This window comes from Syngnathus floridae, chromosome 18 (genome assembly GCF_059516105.1).
Source record: "Syngnathus floridae isolate MCC-2025c chromosome 18, RoL_Sflo_1.0, whole genome shotgun sequence".
Classification (NCBI taxonomy): domain Eukaryota; kingdom Metazoa; phylum Chordata; class Actinopteri; order Syngnathiformes; family Syngnathidae; genus Syngnathus; species Syngnathus floridae.
The window spans coordinates 5,868,619-5,882,129 of NC_142430.1; the positions used below are offsets into that span (position 1 = coordinate 5,868,619).

The following is a 13,511-nucleotide window of genomic DNA, read 5'->3' on the forward strand; positions in this document are numbered from 1 at the left end:
GCGGTGCTTCTCAGTATCGGCAGGTTATAGTCATGTACCCTCCTCGCCACTAGGAGGTAGTGAAGAGCACCCAGGGGTGCGAACGCGCGAGGCTATCAGCCAATCAGAGAAGGCCACCACGGGCGGGGAAGAAAGAGAGCAAGCTTTGTTGCCGCCATTTCGCGTACAGGTATCGCACGGATCTTGTTGCGCACATGTGCGCGGTTCAAATCTAAGTTCGGTTTTGAGTCTCACTGGGATTCCAGAACCACCGTCGACTTGTTATTTTATAGCTAAAAGTATTTTTTTGTTAGTGGAGCTCGGTTGGTTTCGCACAGAAAATGAGTTACGGTAGGCCGCCGCCAGACGTGGAGGGGATGACCTCCCTCAAAGTGGACAACCTGACATACCGGACCTCGCCGGAGACGCTCCGCCGTGTTTTCGAGAAGTACGGCCGCGTCGGCGATGTGTACATCCCGCGGGACAGGTACACTAAGGATAGCCGCGGCTTCGCCTTCGTGCGTTTCTTCGACAAGCGTGACGCCGAGGACGCGATGGACGCCATGGATGGAGCCCTGCTCGACGGCCGCGAGCTCCGCGTGCAGATGGCCCGCTACGGCCGTCCGCCAGACTCTATGTACAGCCGGAGAGGAGCTCCACAGCGACGGTACGAAGGTTAAATTAAGATCATAATTGAGTTATGCAGTGAAATTGTCGCGTGCTGAAATTGTGGTTTCCCACGTCGCCGTTTCCGGTAACATTCTTTTAAATCAATGTTTTGTATACGTTAGCCGCCATTTTGTTTTCCTCGGAACGTGCTTATTTAGTAGAAGACATCTAGCCCTATTGTTTCGATGTACTAATCAAATATTAAAGAAATGGTTGCAGTTTTTTTCTCCTTGACTTTGCCCTCTGCAGACTACAATAAAGCAATAATTAAGATGGAACGTCATTCACTGTTTCTCTTTGCAGACGTTCAGCGAGCCCCCGTCGCCGCAGACGCAGCCGTTCCAGGAGCAGGAGCCGTTCCCGATCCAGGAGCCGTCGTCGCTACTCCCGTTCCAGGTCCCGGTCCTACTCAAGATCCAGGTCCCGCTCCAAGTCTAAATCCAAGTCCAGGACCCCAAGGCGTAGCAAGTCCAAGTCCCCCTCCCGGTCCAGGTCAAGGAGCCGAACCCCTCCCTCCAACCGCGGTTCCAGATCCAGGTCCAAGTCCAAGAGCCGACCCAAGTCTCCAGAGGACAACGGGACGGAGCCTTAGCGCAAAACTGGATGCGACGTGATGGTATATAGTGAGATGGATTGAATGTCATGAATACATGCGTGATTAGATGTTTAGTATTCTGCTCTCTTGAGGTTGCACTTTCAAATTTTATACAAGCAACCAAGTCAGCAGAATTATGTCTAATTCAAAACTACAACAAACAAATACAATTTGGCTCTAGCATGCGTGTTGTCATAATGATTCCAAACACACGCATAAGAGGGATTGAATTTGGCTCGTATGAGTAAATATGGGTGTGCTTCACTCCAAACGTTCACTTAATGTGAAATTCTTTCCTCCAAGCTGCTGAGTCCTGTTTGCAAAGAGAGGAGGAGGAGATGGGGGTGTGGCAGTGTGAGAGCAGTTATAGTGTGTGAGCTGGCCATGTCACCTGCCCATTGCTGGGGGGGGCCACGGCTGTTGCTCGGGAGCAGGTCATGGCGGCGTTGCGGGGCTGTCAGTTGGCGTTTGAGGCGGTGTGGTGAGGTACGTTCGCGGGGATCGGGGGCGGACCCTCCACCCGCCGCCTGCGCTTTGCCCTCCTGCCTTTCGACCCAAAGGTTTGTTTGAAAGTAATGCCCCCAGTACCAGTCTTGTGTAGAGCTAGTCTTTGGGGATGTGGTACCACGGAAGGTGCGTAAACATACATGAGGTGTATTCGTAGAATGTCAATGCACGGGTCAGGAGTTACGATGGGGTCGCTTTAGATTTCCTTTCTAACTCTGTTCTATCTTTTCTTGCAGATCTCTCGGATGAGAGCTACTTTTTGTTGAGGACATCAGGATGAGTCTCTCCATGTTCAAGGGGACTCCACTATTGCCACTGAAAGATAATTGAAAGGTTATTTGGAACTTTGTCTAAACATTTTCAAAATAGTTCATTTTACTTACGCAACCGAAATAAATGTCATGTTGGTTGTGCGCCAAGTTGAGCATCTCAAAATAAATATGTATCTTTTTGTTCCCTCTTATAGCTGGTTTTATTTTTGAATTTATATTCTCCAATAAACCTTTTTGGAGTTAATTTCTGTAATGGAAGACCTTGTCATCTTCTCTTGGCAGGAGGTTGTCAATTAAAAATATTGGTTTGTTGCCCCACTCAATTGGACAGATTTATATGTATATTAATCAATGTGTTTTCATTTTTCTTGATGACATTTTGTTCTCCTGTCAACTCTTGCTGTCTGGTTAAAGTTGCTTCCTATGACTCTAACCCTCTTTCTTGTGTATCTTTTGTGCACTAGGCGCAGTTGTGTAGCAGTTGAGTAATGCTGGTTAGCTGTTAAGATGCGGTGCAGTGCAGTGGTGACATGGTGTGGCGTGTTGCGGTGCTGAGTGCCCGGTCACTGTTCCGGGGCGCTCGACCCTCCGCTGCTGTTTGCCGGTTTGTAAGATCACAGTTGTTGCAGATCACCTTCCGTCCCCGTGTCCTTGTTGATTCCCACCCTCTTCACCCCCCCTCCATGTCTGGTTCATCACTTGGTTTTTTAGGGGGTGTGGGTCCAGTGGGGCTCACATTTGAAGGGTTTACTATTTAGAAAAAAAGTGGGGGCTGCTGCAGCCCCCTCATTAATTTTTTTTGTGCTACGCATTCCACGTTAACCTCTGTTTTTGTGCATTTTCTTTAGGTGAATGCTAATAAATGTAATTGGAAGTAGGCTGATTGTGTGTTTATTTTAAAGTGGAGCAATTTATTGGTATGGTTTTGACATTATGGCTCCGTGTTGAGAAGTTGAAAATTTATTTGGGTTTGTTTTTACATTTATACTAGAACCCTACTATATATACATACTAAATAAACTATCCACACTGCTGTTGCACTGAATTAAAGGCTTGAATATAGAAAATGTATATGCCTTATCCACATATAGAGCCACATAATGTTCATAAAGCAGGCAGAGAAAACTACTGACTTATATAAGCATCTTGAATTTGGTTTGTTTTAGTTACCAAAAGCACATGGTCAAACATTTTCCTGATGCTATGTTCTGCCTTCTATTGCAGCTTTTCATTTTAGGCTTGCCCACTTTGTAAATAACTGAATTGATAGCCCATTTGATGTATTTACACAAATATAGATTATTTTCAATGCACAAAACCAAATGCGTTTATGCAAAAATGCGTATTGAACGCGTGTGCCAGTTGTAAACAGAATAGGCGAGTTTTTTTTTTTTACCGCTGTCGTCATGGGAACAAGTCACGTGATCCTACCCCGGAAGTGTCAATCTGGTCAGGGCGAGTCTTCCGCTGACCTGTGCATGACTTTTTTCTTAGTCACCCTGCGCCTACACGGGTGCTGCCACAAGCTATCCGTCCGCGGTACATTGTTGACATTGGGCTGCTGATGAGCTTAACACCGAGATGATGGGCCAAGCACGTTGCTGGCGCGCCTGATCGCCATCGGAGGAAGGGGGCGGGGCCAGGTGTTGTGACATCATACCCGAACAGAGCCTCCCGCCTGATCCAGTAAACGCTGCTTGTTTAGCCAGCTAGTCTAGAGGAGATTATCCTCAAATCGTCGCTATGGCTGCCGGTGGAACCTCGCCGGACAATTAAAGCAACAAAATATCAGCTATGGATGTGACTTTCATTTTATCAGCCGTCATCTTCACGCTGCTTGCCCTGGTGGTCGCGACGTCGTTGCTGAACGGTTCCTCCAGGTCGTCATCGTCCGGGAGTTACCCGTCTGAACCGATCGCGGACGCCGGAAAAGAAGGCGACACGGTGGCCAAGCAGAACGGACACATACCGGAGAACACCAAGCAGGGGGAAGCTAAGGAGACGGCAGACTGGTGTGAGCTGAGCGGCAGCTCCCACGACCACTGGGACGTGGTCAAATCTGTGCTATCAGTGAGTGTCGTCCATCCACAGTTGTTTGTTGTGCTAAAGATGTGATAAACTACGTCACTCTCTTAAGCTGTTTACCTTTCCCTCCCACTATCCAGTCAGGACCAACAGAAGTTCGTCTTGACCTGGCTCTATGCACATTGGAAATCATTTTATTATTGCAAATTAATTTGTCACTTTTGTGCCAGAACAAACAATGGCCCTGTGCACATTTTCTTTCTCATCTTCTTGCAGTTTATTACACCGTACATAACAATCATGATACCAGTGGAGACTATTTTTTGCAATCAATTATATTTCATCAATAGAAGCCGAAGTTAAATACTCTTTCGAAATTATTTGTTGTACAAAGTTAGCATGGGTATTAAGAGAAACAAAGACTCAATGCAAAATCACTTATTTATTTACCTGTTTTTGTTTTAACTAATACTAGTGGGTGCCTATAGACACAAAGGCTCAAATCATTTCAATCATCCGAAGAGGGATGCTGAGCAGCCACATCAGCATCCCTCCAAGATGATGCCTCTTCTCTGTCTCTTGTCCCGCCGCTTCATTCTGCCACACAGGAGGAGGCGGAAATCATTCCCACCAGCGAGGAGCCGGAGCCAGCGCCGGTTGCGGCGGCCGTGACCGAGCGCTCCTCCTCCTCCTCGGCAGCATCCAGCCTGTCCGTACCGCAGCCCGACTCCAGGCACGCCAGCTTTGACTCATCGTCCGAGGCATCGTCAGGGCGCGGCCGACGCTCCTTCATCGGGCTCTCTGATCAGGAGCTCCTAAAGTGTGCTTTCTCTTCCCCCCAGACCAACGGAGACACAGAGAGCCCGGAAGTCAATGGTGAACCTCAAATTAGAGCTCTCGTTACAATTTAGTAGGTTACACGTACCTGTCAGCGTGCATACCATCATTATGATTACAGCTGGATTAGATGTTCCTCATTCATACACACAGGATGGGCAGAATATTAGGAACACCACTTTAGTTGACGTAGGGACATTTTTTGCATGTTATTTATTCAACGGTATCCTTTTTTTTCTGCAGATAAATCAGAGTTCCAAGCCAACAACTCTTTGAAGTACATCCCCGGAAAGTCGCGCTCCCACCATATGGAGATGATGATGTCCAAAGAGGAGCTAGAGGAGGAACAAAGGTCAGTTCAAAACATGCTGTGACCTTCTGTGCTTTCACTGGCGGCTTTCAGCTCTTAAGCTGCCGTGCGATGCGGGCTAGACTCACTTAAGGCCAGATTGAGTCCCTGCCAACTTGCAGGACGTTTGACCGAAGGACGTGACGCCGAGTGTTGACTCACCCAGCGGATTTTGCTTAGAAATCATCACCTCCCCGTGTTGTTTATTAGAGGTGTCACAGATCCATCCAAGTGTTGATTGGCTCTCCTGGAGTCACTTGCTCATTTGTCCTTTCGATAATGAGCTCTTGTGGCCACAGTTTTCATTGATTTGTGGCCAGATAATTAGTGTAATCTGTATGAAAAATGCTGCCTTTACAAAGACAAATTATAAGCAAAACAAAATACTTTAAAAAAACATTAACCATGATAGTAATATATACCCCTGCATGGACTGCCCCTAAGCGACCGCTAGAGGATGCTATAGTCGCCTTTGAAAAATGGCCGCTACTTCGGCCGATTCAGTGCGTCTTTTTTTTTAAAAAAAAGTTTTTGTTTTATTGTGAAAGGTAAGTGCTTGCTGATTTGAAACGATATATCTTTTGAGAAATGAAAGATTTATTTAAAAAATGTTAAGTAAAGACGCCCCCCCCCCCGCCCCCAGGGTGCAGCGAGAACAGCTGGCCGCCATCTTCCAGCTGCTTAAGGACAACACGGAGACGTTCGGCGACGTCTCCGAGGGCGACATGGAGGATCAGCTTCGTCTCTACTCCATTTGAGGAGGAAGAGAGACAACCACCACGTCACTTGCGCTGCCTTACCTCGCCGACCAAATTCACTAAAACACTTGGGTGACAGTATTCCAGCAGCCGCTAATTTGTTATGACAGAAACAAGTGGTCCATTTGTATTATTTTGGCCGTTGTTCCCCGAAACCAAGTGAGCGACTCCAAATATAAACTTAATTTTCACCCGTGTAGCACTCTGCTGTTGTATAATAAATATAAACTGAACATGCAGGTGGAATTTGTGTGTTTGTGACCACGTTGTGGTCTCGCCGGGCAGGTGCAAAGTGACGCGATGGTCCGCCACACCGCCAGGATTTTTACCTGGTTGATCATAGGCTCCCTGGGCATTGTTGTTTTTGTTTTATTTCAAGGAGACCCCTCTGTGAAAGTCAGGTAAGTTACTTTTTTTTTGCTGGTAACATCCATATTGCTTTTGAACAAGTTGGGAATAAAAAAAAAAAAAAGATAACTCCCCAAGTAGCCTAGCTACTAGCAAAGTAAAGTTCTATTGTACACTAGACAGAAAAAAATAACAGATAAGACTACTATCGAAACGTGTGACATATACATTTTTGAAGAGAAAAAGGATAGATAGTGTCTGCTTTTTCTCACATTTAACTTCTGGGGAAGTGGGCTATTATGAAAATGAATAGCCTAAAACTGTTTTCTGGCCAACAGCTAAAATGGCAGCTCCGTTGCTGAGTTCTGTGACGTCATACCAATTATTTCTAATTAACGGTAGTATTTTTGGGGTTGTAAAAAGTAAACCTAAGTGAGTTTTTAATAAAAACGAATTCCTCCTATAAACATTCAATTAATCTGCTGCTGTTTGTCTCGCCTCCAAATCAGTTGGACCGCTTTTTTCAAGAAACTTGATCTAGTAGCAGATGACCCTTGGGTTGAGATGATTACCACAAAATGGGATTATGAGGGAAACACCACCATGGCAACAGCCAGCAATGTCTTCAATACAACAACATCCACCAAGTGGGTGACCTCCATGCATGTCAGACAGTCTGGTAATGAAACGGCATACATCACCTTGCGTGTTGTCAGCCCAGAAACCCCCATGCCCATTCTTTTGAAGACTAACTTCTCCAAACTTCCCCTGTGGGATTTTGAGGATGTGTATAACCAGGATGCCACACCCAGAAACACGGTAAAATAGTCAGTTATGGAAATATGCATGCCTGGTGAGATTTACATAACTGCTTTTGTTTTTGCTACACTCCACCCATGTAGATGTGCCAACAGTCCCTGAGGAATTCTAAGGATGAGAACTTCAAGAAGGCTTTTCTGCCCAACATACGTCTGTTCCTGCACAAGGGCAATATCAACATGAGCGAGTGGAACAGACTCTCCCATTTCAACAATCCATTTGGCTTCATGGGATACTCTTACAATGGTGCAAAGCCAACCAGCTTATGTATTTTTTTTATCTGGCAGGGAACCCATACAGTGAATTATGATTAAAAGTTACATCAGAAGTAATTCATGTGTGCCAAAAAAAAAAAATCTCTCATATGTTTGGTCTTGTTGTTTTTCAGATGTAATGTCCTCGGTCAAATTGATTCCAAAGCCGAAAGAGCCTCTCCTCTCTCCTAAACCAGGTGGTGACGGTTGCATTCGCTGTGCCGTGGTTGGCAACGGAGGCATCCTCAACGGCTCCAAGAAGGGAAAAGAAATCGACGCGCACGATTATGTCTTTCGGTATTTTTCTGCTAAGTCTATCTATTTGGCTTAGATGCACTTCCAGAGAGATTTTGGTGTTTCATCAGAATGAACGGCGCAGTCACTAAGGGTTACGAGGACGACGTGGGGAACAAAACATCCGTCTACGTCCACACAGCTCACTCCATCACTACGTCTTTGAATTTATTCAAGAAATACGGCTACAAGTCGGTCCCCCATGACGAGGTAATCAGTACTCCTTCAATGGCACTTCCATTTTTTAAAATAATTTGTGCATCTTGCAGGGGATCAAGTATGTGTTGATTCCAGAGGGCATGAGGGACTTCCAGTGGCTTGGAGGACTCCTCAGAGGAGAGAAGGTGCAGCTTGGCCCGTACCGAAAAAAATGGTAATGAAAATCGAGATGCCATAACAAATTATGTGTGGATTCCCCGTTTTGTGTTTCTTGTCAAATAGATAGAACTTAGTTCTGTTTTATTTTTTGTGCAACAACTTACCAAATGTGATTCCTTGCCCAATAAAAGGAATAGTAGAATATAATTAAATGTATGTATTTCACAGCTATATAATTGTCACATTTCCCAGGCCCCGGACATACTACATGGGGCAGTACAACGAGACCCGTTTTTATGTCTTGCATCAGGACTTCCTGCGATACGTGCGCAACAGGTCGTGCTCCTCTTATGCAACCTTCGGAAAAATTACATTCCACATTGTGCCCGCTAAACCAATTTGGCACTTTTCTCATTGCCAACAGGTTCCTGAAATCTCCAAGCCTGAATAAACGTTCCTGGGGGATATTCAGACCAACTAATGGTGCTTTTACAATTTTCCTGGCTCTTCACACGTGTGACACAGTGAGTTGGATCAAAAGGAGATACAATATACACACAATGTCGTGTCACATTAACAGTTTTTCCGGGCATCATTTTACTCATCCAGTTCTCTCTTGGTCCAAGGTGGACGCGTATGGCTTCATGACAAGAGACTATGCCAAGTATTCCAATTACTATTTCCAGAGGAACGTAAAAAGCCACGTGACTTTTTTCGCCAACCATGACTACAAGCTGGAAATGAGAAACTGGGAGAAACTGCACAACAGCACGGTCATTTGTCTGTACCAAAGAAGTTAAAAAGAAAATGGCAAAAACGTAAAATGAATTCTATAACAAGGGTAATAAAGTATAACACTCAAGTGTGGAAGATATTATATGTGGCCAGTTTAAAAGGCGTTAGTTCAATTTGGTTCCTGGTGAAGTTTTTTGGTTTCACAAGTACCTGCAGAGTAGTTGCACCAGAGAACCAAGTCTTTGATTTGAGCAGGTCGTGCACATTGCTGTCACTATGAGCTTCCACAAATCGAGTATTTTTGCTTGGCTGTTTGTCACCTCCATTGGAATTGTCTTTTTTATTTATTCTCAGGAAAACCTAGCAGTGTACAAGTAAGTGTATATTTCTTATTTGGGAAAAAAAAATCATTTATTATTAAAATTGTCACACTATTTGCAGGAGATATGGACCAGCAAAAATCTGCAAATAACTGATGAGGCTAATTAAAAAAAAAAAGCCCCAAAACAAGTACTTACTCTATTGTATTTTGCCACATCGTTTTAGACATAACCTGTAGTCTTTCAATATTTTAGCTTGAGTTATTTTTAAATCTAAACCCAAGCATTAAAATTCAGACTCTCCCATTTCAACCTTCCTTTTGGCTTTATGGATTTCTCTTATAATGGTAAGTCAAGACATTTCCAGTTACCAAAAATCAATGAGCATTTGTAATCAACACATTAATTTTTTTTCCAACAGTCCATTCTTTTTCTTCAAACTATGACCGCCAGCCCAGCACTTTATCATTGAAAACATCAAACAACTTCATTTGTAAATAGAACATGATATTCAGTCATAGTATGTGAGCTGTTTTCAGTATCGTAAAGATCTATTCAAATCTGCAGCATCCTTAATTTTCACCAGGAGGGGTCGCTGTTACCTACTCTTAAAAAAATCACCCGTTTAACAAACAGTTGGTCAAAGCGGTTCAATACTTCAAAAAAGCTTCATTAGACTATCACTTTTTTTTGGTTTAATCACTCACACACATATCACCATTGTTTGCCTGGTTAAATAAAGATTTATAAACAAATATGCGGGAATCAAAATCATTGTGCCGCTACACGACCATCACTTGTTTTCACTATTTCCGAACAATTTTTTTTGGACTATTCTTGTTATATATAGGTGTGACTTGTTATGTACACTCCAGTGTGTGTGTGTGTGTGTGTGTGTGTGTGTGTGTGTGTGTGTGTGTTTGCGTGCAAGTGCTCAGTTGAGGCCCTGCCCAGCATGTATTTGCCACTAAGTGCCACTTCCACCTCAGTAGAGCAGCCATTTCTCATAGCCGGCCAGGTTCCAGGTGACATGACCCTTCCTATATCCAGAATTTTTACTTGGCTGATTGCCATTTCAATTGGATTTCTATTTTTTGGTTTCTTTCAAGAAAATTTAACAGTGAACAAGTAAGTTTTTTTTGGTGATTTCAAAAGGTTTGGCAGGGCTTGTATTTGGGCGGTGGGAACGATGATGTAAATTTATGATTTACTGCTCAAAACAGCATTTTGGAAATGGTCTGGTTTAGTGAAAAGGTCATAACTTTACGTGGGGTGATTAGAAATATGTTTTTTTTAAGGTACAGTTGTTTTTTGTTTTGAGCAAAATTCTAGCTTTTCTTTTATAAATTACAATAGCCTGTTTAGCTTAATGTTACCAAATAGCATAAATGTCACTGTGTTCGAACAACAGACGATATACTAGGCATATGATGTATTCTTCATCTTTTGAAAAAAAAAAAAAGAGGAATATCACTGCAGTTAATTAAGTCATTTGTGAAACTCAATACCTACTAAATTTTAAACGATCCAAATTGCAGCCTTTGCTTGCTTGACATCACTTTCTTTTCCAATCCAGCTGGACCACATTCTCTAGGAACTTTGAGATTCTCACCTCAAAACAGGATTATAAAGAAAGCGTCACCAGACGTACCACCTTAAATGCACTCGTCACGGAGTTGGAACGATCTAAAGAAAATGTCTCCGCACCTGGCATCGATCCGAACACCCCCATGCCCATCCTCTTTAGATCCAACTTCTCCAAACTTCCTGTGTGGGATTTTGAAGACGTGTACAACCAGGATGGATCCACAACCACAGTAAGTACACACCATGGAATGAAAGAAAAGAAAATTTATATTCCCTCCCCCCCCCTTAGATGTGCCAACAATCATTGAGGAATTCCACGGACGAGACCTTCAAGAAAGCTTTCCTCCCCAAAATTCGCTTGTTCCTACACAAGAACAACCTCAACATGAGTGAGTGGAACAGACTCTCCCATTTCAACAACCCGTTTGGCTTCATGGATTACTCTTATAATGGTAAGGCATTTTGCCCATTAAAGATTTGCCATGACTCTAATAATAATTTCCTATTTTTATCAGATGTAATGTCCTCAGTCAAGTTGATCCCGGAGCCAAAGGAGCCTCTCCTCTCTCCAAAGGTTGGCAGCGATGGTTGTATCCGTTGCGCTGTGGTGGGCACTGCTGGCATTCTGAACGGCTCCAAAATGGGCAAAGAAATTGACGCGCACGATTACGTCTTTAGGTAAAATTTTGTTTTGATTTCCAGCCATTTGGTTGATTTATCACCTCGCTGTTTTATAATAAACCCCAATGATATACTGTATAGCACGTTAAATGTATTAAAAGGGAAGAACATCCTAAAGTGGAATGAGTTTACACTGAAGACTAATTTTAAGCTCTATATAATTACAAGTTGTCATGCAATATTATATCAGTCCATTATCTGAGTCAGCAACATTCTTAACATCCTCTAAGCTCCAGGATGTTTTAAATAAATACTGCTCAAGTTGCGCGTGCACAACACCACACTAGTGCACAATGGAGGAAATGAAATAGGAAAACCAGTTTTTCAGCATGCATCATTCAGAAGAAAAGGTTTGTATGTGGGTTGGTCCTGTACCACACAATGGTGAGATTATGTTGGAATTAACATCCATTCAAAATGGGTCGAATGAAACAACTGCATTTATTGATTGACATGCCTCCATTGATGATGAGGTGTCCCCAATACTTTAAGCTGTCCATTGTATTCATGCTAGTATGAATCTCAGCCCATTGGAATGCAATGGTATCAAATGAATCAGTGAGAAAGGATTGCTGTTTGTTTTGAAATGACAAGTTCACAGACAAAAGTGTCTTGCTTGTTGGACAGGAGAAGTGACATTCTTGTCCAGCCAGGTATTTGAAACTTATCATGCTAACTTAACTTCCAATTGTCCATTTATCATTGTGTGGAAGTGATGACTACACAAAATAATGCTAATCATGCTTGTCAGGATGAACGGCGCGGTCACCACGGGCTACGAGGACGACGTGGGGAACAGAACATCCGTCTACGTCCACACTGCTCACTCCATCACTACGTCTTTGTATTTGTTCAAGAAATATGGCTATAAGTCTGCCCCACACGACGAGGTAAGCCCACACGATTTATTTATTCAATATCGCAATTGGTCATTCATACAGCTTATTTTATGCAGGGCATCAAATATGTGATGATTCCAGAGGGCATGAGGGACTTCCAGTGGCTTCAAGGACTCCTCCGTGGAGAGAGGGTCCAGCTTGGCCCGTACAAAAACAAACGGTGATGAAGACCCTGGCCTGAATTTTATTGAGCATGTCCTATCTGATTTCAGAAGATTTATTATTATTATTATAGATATTACATTAAAAAAGTATAGTCATGTTCTTCAATAATCTTAAAAAATCCAAGTACAGGTTTTCTAAAAGTTGTAAAATAAATCTTTTGACTTTAAAGCTGTATTATTCCTTTTTTTTTTATTTCACATCCAGGCCCCGGACTTACTACTCGGGCCAATACAATGAGAGCCGCTTTTACGTCCTGCATCAAGACTTTCTACGATATGTGCGCAACAGGTCGAGCTTCACTCATTAATTATATTTTATTACCAAACTGTTCCTTCTGCAAGTATATTTGCGCCACTTTTCAGGTTCCTGAAATCTCCCAACTTGAACAAACGTTACTGGGCAATAGTCCGACCGACCAATGGTGCTTTTGCACTCTTCCTGGCTCTCCAAACATGTGATATAGTAAGTAACACAATAATTTACTGACTGATTGAAATTCTGATCATCCTCCAATACTTTTTGTTCTACACAGGTTGATGCATACGGCTTCATGACGAGAGACCACGCAAAGTACTCCAACTATTATTTCCAGAGGCATGACAAGAGCCGGGTGGTTTTTTACGCAAATCACGACTACATTCTGGAAATGAAAACTTGGGAGAAGCTGCACAACAGCAAAATCATGCGCATGTATCGAAGAAGTGAAAGGGAACTCCCTTCCAAAAATATAACTGGGAAGAATGGCTGACAGATTTGACTTTTTTTTAAACTTTATTTATTCCTTGTTTGGCATGCACTAACTTGGCCGATAAAGCTGATTCTGATTTTAAAAAGAGAGGAGCTAACAGGCAGCATGACGCACGGGAGTGATGTAGACGACTCAGAAATCCTGTAATCTCCCAGCATGCTTTGCGCTGTAAGACTCTTATTTCAATGATTTATACATGTTTGTTAAGAATTATCTGACTTTGGTGTATTCATTTTGTATGGGAGTTATTCTTTTTACTATGATGCGTGGATGTCGAGTTAGTTTTATTTAATTGCCGTTAGTAAACATTGTATGGCTTACAATAAGGTCCCTTGCCTCGCGTTGGAGTCCT

General features: G+C 43.1%; 4 protein-coding genes across 9 annotated transcripts; all 4 read left to right on the forward strand.

The window, feature by feature from the left end:
- The first annotated feature begins 114 nt into the window (after positions 1-114).
- Positions 115-2,900, forward strand: srsf2a (serine and arginine rich splicing factor 2a). Of its 2 annotated transcripts, XR_015854045.1 has the most exons (4): positions 115-646; positions 952-1,264; positions 1,987-2,083; positions 2,487-2,900. XR_015854045.1 is itself a non-coding variant. In XM_088360127.1 (3 exons), exons 1-2 carry the CDS (start codon positions 321-323, stop codon positions 1,238-1,240), a joined length of 615 nt encoding a protein of 204 aa, XP_088216253.1. In that variant the 5' UTR covers positions 115-320; the 3' UTR covers positions 1,241-1,264; positions 1,987-2,900. The 2 variants fall into 2 exon arrangements, 1 of the variants encoding a protein (XP_088216253.1); XM_088360127.1 differs by having other exon boundaries at positions 1,987-2,900.
- Positions 2,901-3,464: 564 nt separating this feature from the next.
- Positions 3,465-6,230, forward strand: mxra7 (matrix-remodelling associated 7). Of its 2 annotated transcripts, XM_088360236.1 has the most exons (5): positions 3,465-4,092; positions 4,656-4,808; positions 4,890-4,923; positions 5,128-5,236; positions 5,877-6,230. In XM_088360236.1, exons 1-5 carry the CDS (start codon positions 3,817-3,819, stop codon positions 5,989-5,991), a joined length of 687 nt encoding a protein of 228 aa, XP_088216362.1. In that variant the 5' UTR covers positions 3,465-3,816; the 3' UTR covers positions 5,992-6,230. The 2 variants fall into 2 exon arrangements, with proteins under 2 accessions (XP_088216362.1, XP_088216361.1); XM_088360235.1 differs by having other exon boundaries at positions 3,467-4,092; positions 4,656-4,923.
- Positions 6,005-8,898, forward strand: LOC148382524 (alpha-N-acetylgalactosaminide alpha-2,6-sialyltransferase 2-like). Of its 4 annotated transcripts, XM_088360234.1 has the most exons (11): positions 6,005-6,150; positions 6,232-6,392; positions 6,849-6,986; positions 7,056-7,158; positions 7,242-7,404; positions 7,547-7,709; positions 7,778-7,916; positions 7,976-8,079; positions 8,277-8,360; positions 8,449-8,548; positions 8,651-8,898. In XM_088360234.1, exons 2-11 carry the CDS (start codon positions 6,292-6,294, stop codon positions 8,822-8,824), a joined length of 1,269 nt encoding a protein of 422 aa, XP_088216360.1. In that variant the 5' UTR covers positions 6,005-6,150; positions 6,232-6,291; the 3' UTR covers positions 8,825-8,898. The 4 variants fall into 4 exon arrangements, with proteins under 4 accessions (XP_088216360.1, XP_088216357.1, XP_088216359.1 ...); XM_088360231.1 differs by having other exon boundaries at positions 6,849-7,158; XM_088360233.1 differs by having other exon boundaries at positions 6,849-7,158; positions 7,610-7,709.
- Positions 8,899-10,038: 1,140 nt separating this feature from the next.
- Positions 10,039-13,487, forward strand: LOC148382525 (alpha-N-acetylgalactosaminide alpha-2,6-sialyltransferase 2-like). Its single transcript, XM_088360229.1, has 9 exons — positions 10,039-10,207; positions 10,656-10,896; positions 10,956-11,118; positions 11,182-11,344; positions 12,099-12,237; positions 12,303-12,406; positions 12,616-12,699; positions 12,774-12,873; positions 12,944-13,487. Exons 1-9 carry the CDS (start codon positions 10,110-10,112, stop codon positions 13,157-13,159), a joined length of 1,308 nt encoding a protein of 435 aa, XP_088216355.1. The 5' UTR covers positions 10,039-10,109; the 3' UTR covers positions 13,160-13,487.
- Positions 13,488-13,511: the final 24 nt, after the last annotated feature.

Excerpts from the sequence above, each read along its gene's own strand:
- srsf2a (XM_088360127.1), top strand. The coding sequence starts at position 321 with ATGAGTTACGGTAGGCCGCCGCCAGACGTGGAGGGGATGACCTCCCTC. Across the intron at positions 647-951 it reads AGAGGAGCTCCACAGCGACG|ACGTTCAGCGAGCCCCCGTC; the intron begins GTACGAAGGTTA and ends TTCTCTTTGCAG.
- mxra7 (XM_088360235.1), top strand. The coding sequence starts at position 3,817 with ATGGATGTGACTTTCATTTTATCAGCCGTCATCTTCACGCTGCTTGCC. Across the intron at positions 4,924-5,127 it reads AGAGAGCCCGGAAGTCAATG|ATAAATCAGAGTTCCAAGCC; the intron begins GTGAACCTCAAA and ends TTTTTTCTGCAG. Across the intron at positions 5,237-5,876 it reads GAGCTAGAGGAGGAACAAAG|GGTGCAGCGAGAACAGCTGG; the intron begins GTCAGTTCAAAA and ends CCCCGCCCCCAG.
- LOC148382524 (XM_088360231.1), top strand. The coding sequence starts at position 6,292 with ATGGTCCGCCACACCGCCAGGATTTTTACCTGGTTGATCATAGGCTCC. Across the intron at positions 6,393-6,848 it reads GACCCCTCTGTGAAAGTCAG|TTGGACCGCTTTTTTCAAGA; the intron begins GTAAGTTACTTT and ends CCTCCAAATCAG. Across the intron at positions 8,361-8,448 it reads CTGCGATACGTGCGCAACAG|GTTCCTGAAATCTCCAAGCC; the intron begins GTCGTGCTCCTC and ends CATTGCCAACAG.
- LOC148382525 (XM_088360229.1), top strand. The coding sequence starts at position 10,110 with ATGACCCTTCCTATATCCAGAATTTTTACTTGGCTGATTGCCATTTCA. Across the intron at positions 11,345-12,098 it reads GCGCACGATTACGTCTTTAG|GATGAACGGCGCGGTCACCA; the intron begins GTAAAATTTTGT and ends CATGCTTGTCAG. Across the intron at positions 12,238-12,302 it reads AGTCTGCCCCACACGACGAG|GGCATCAAATATGTGATGAT; the intron begins GTAAGCCCACAC and ends TATTTTATGCAG.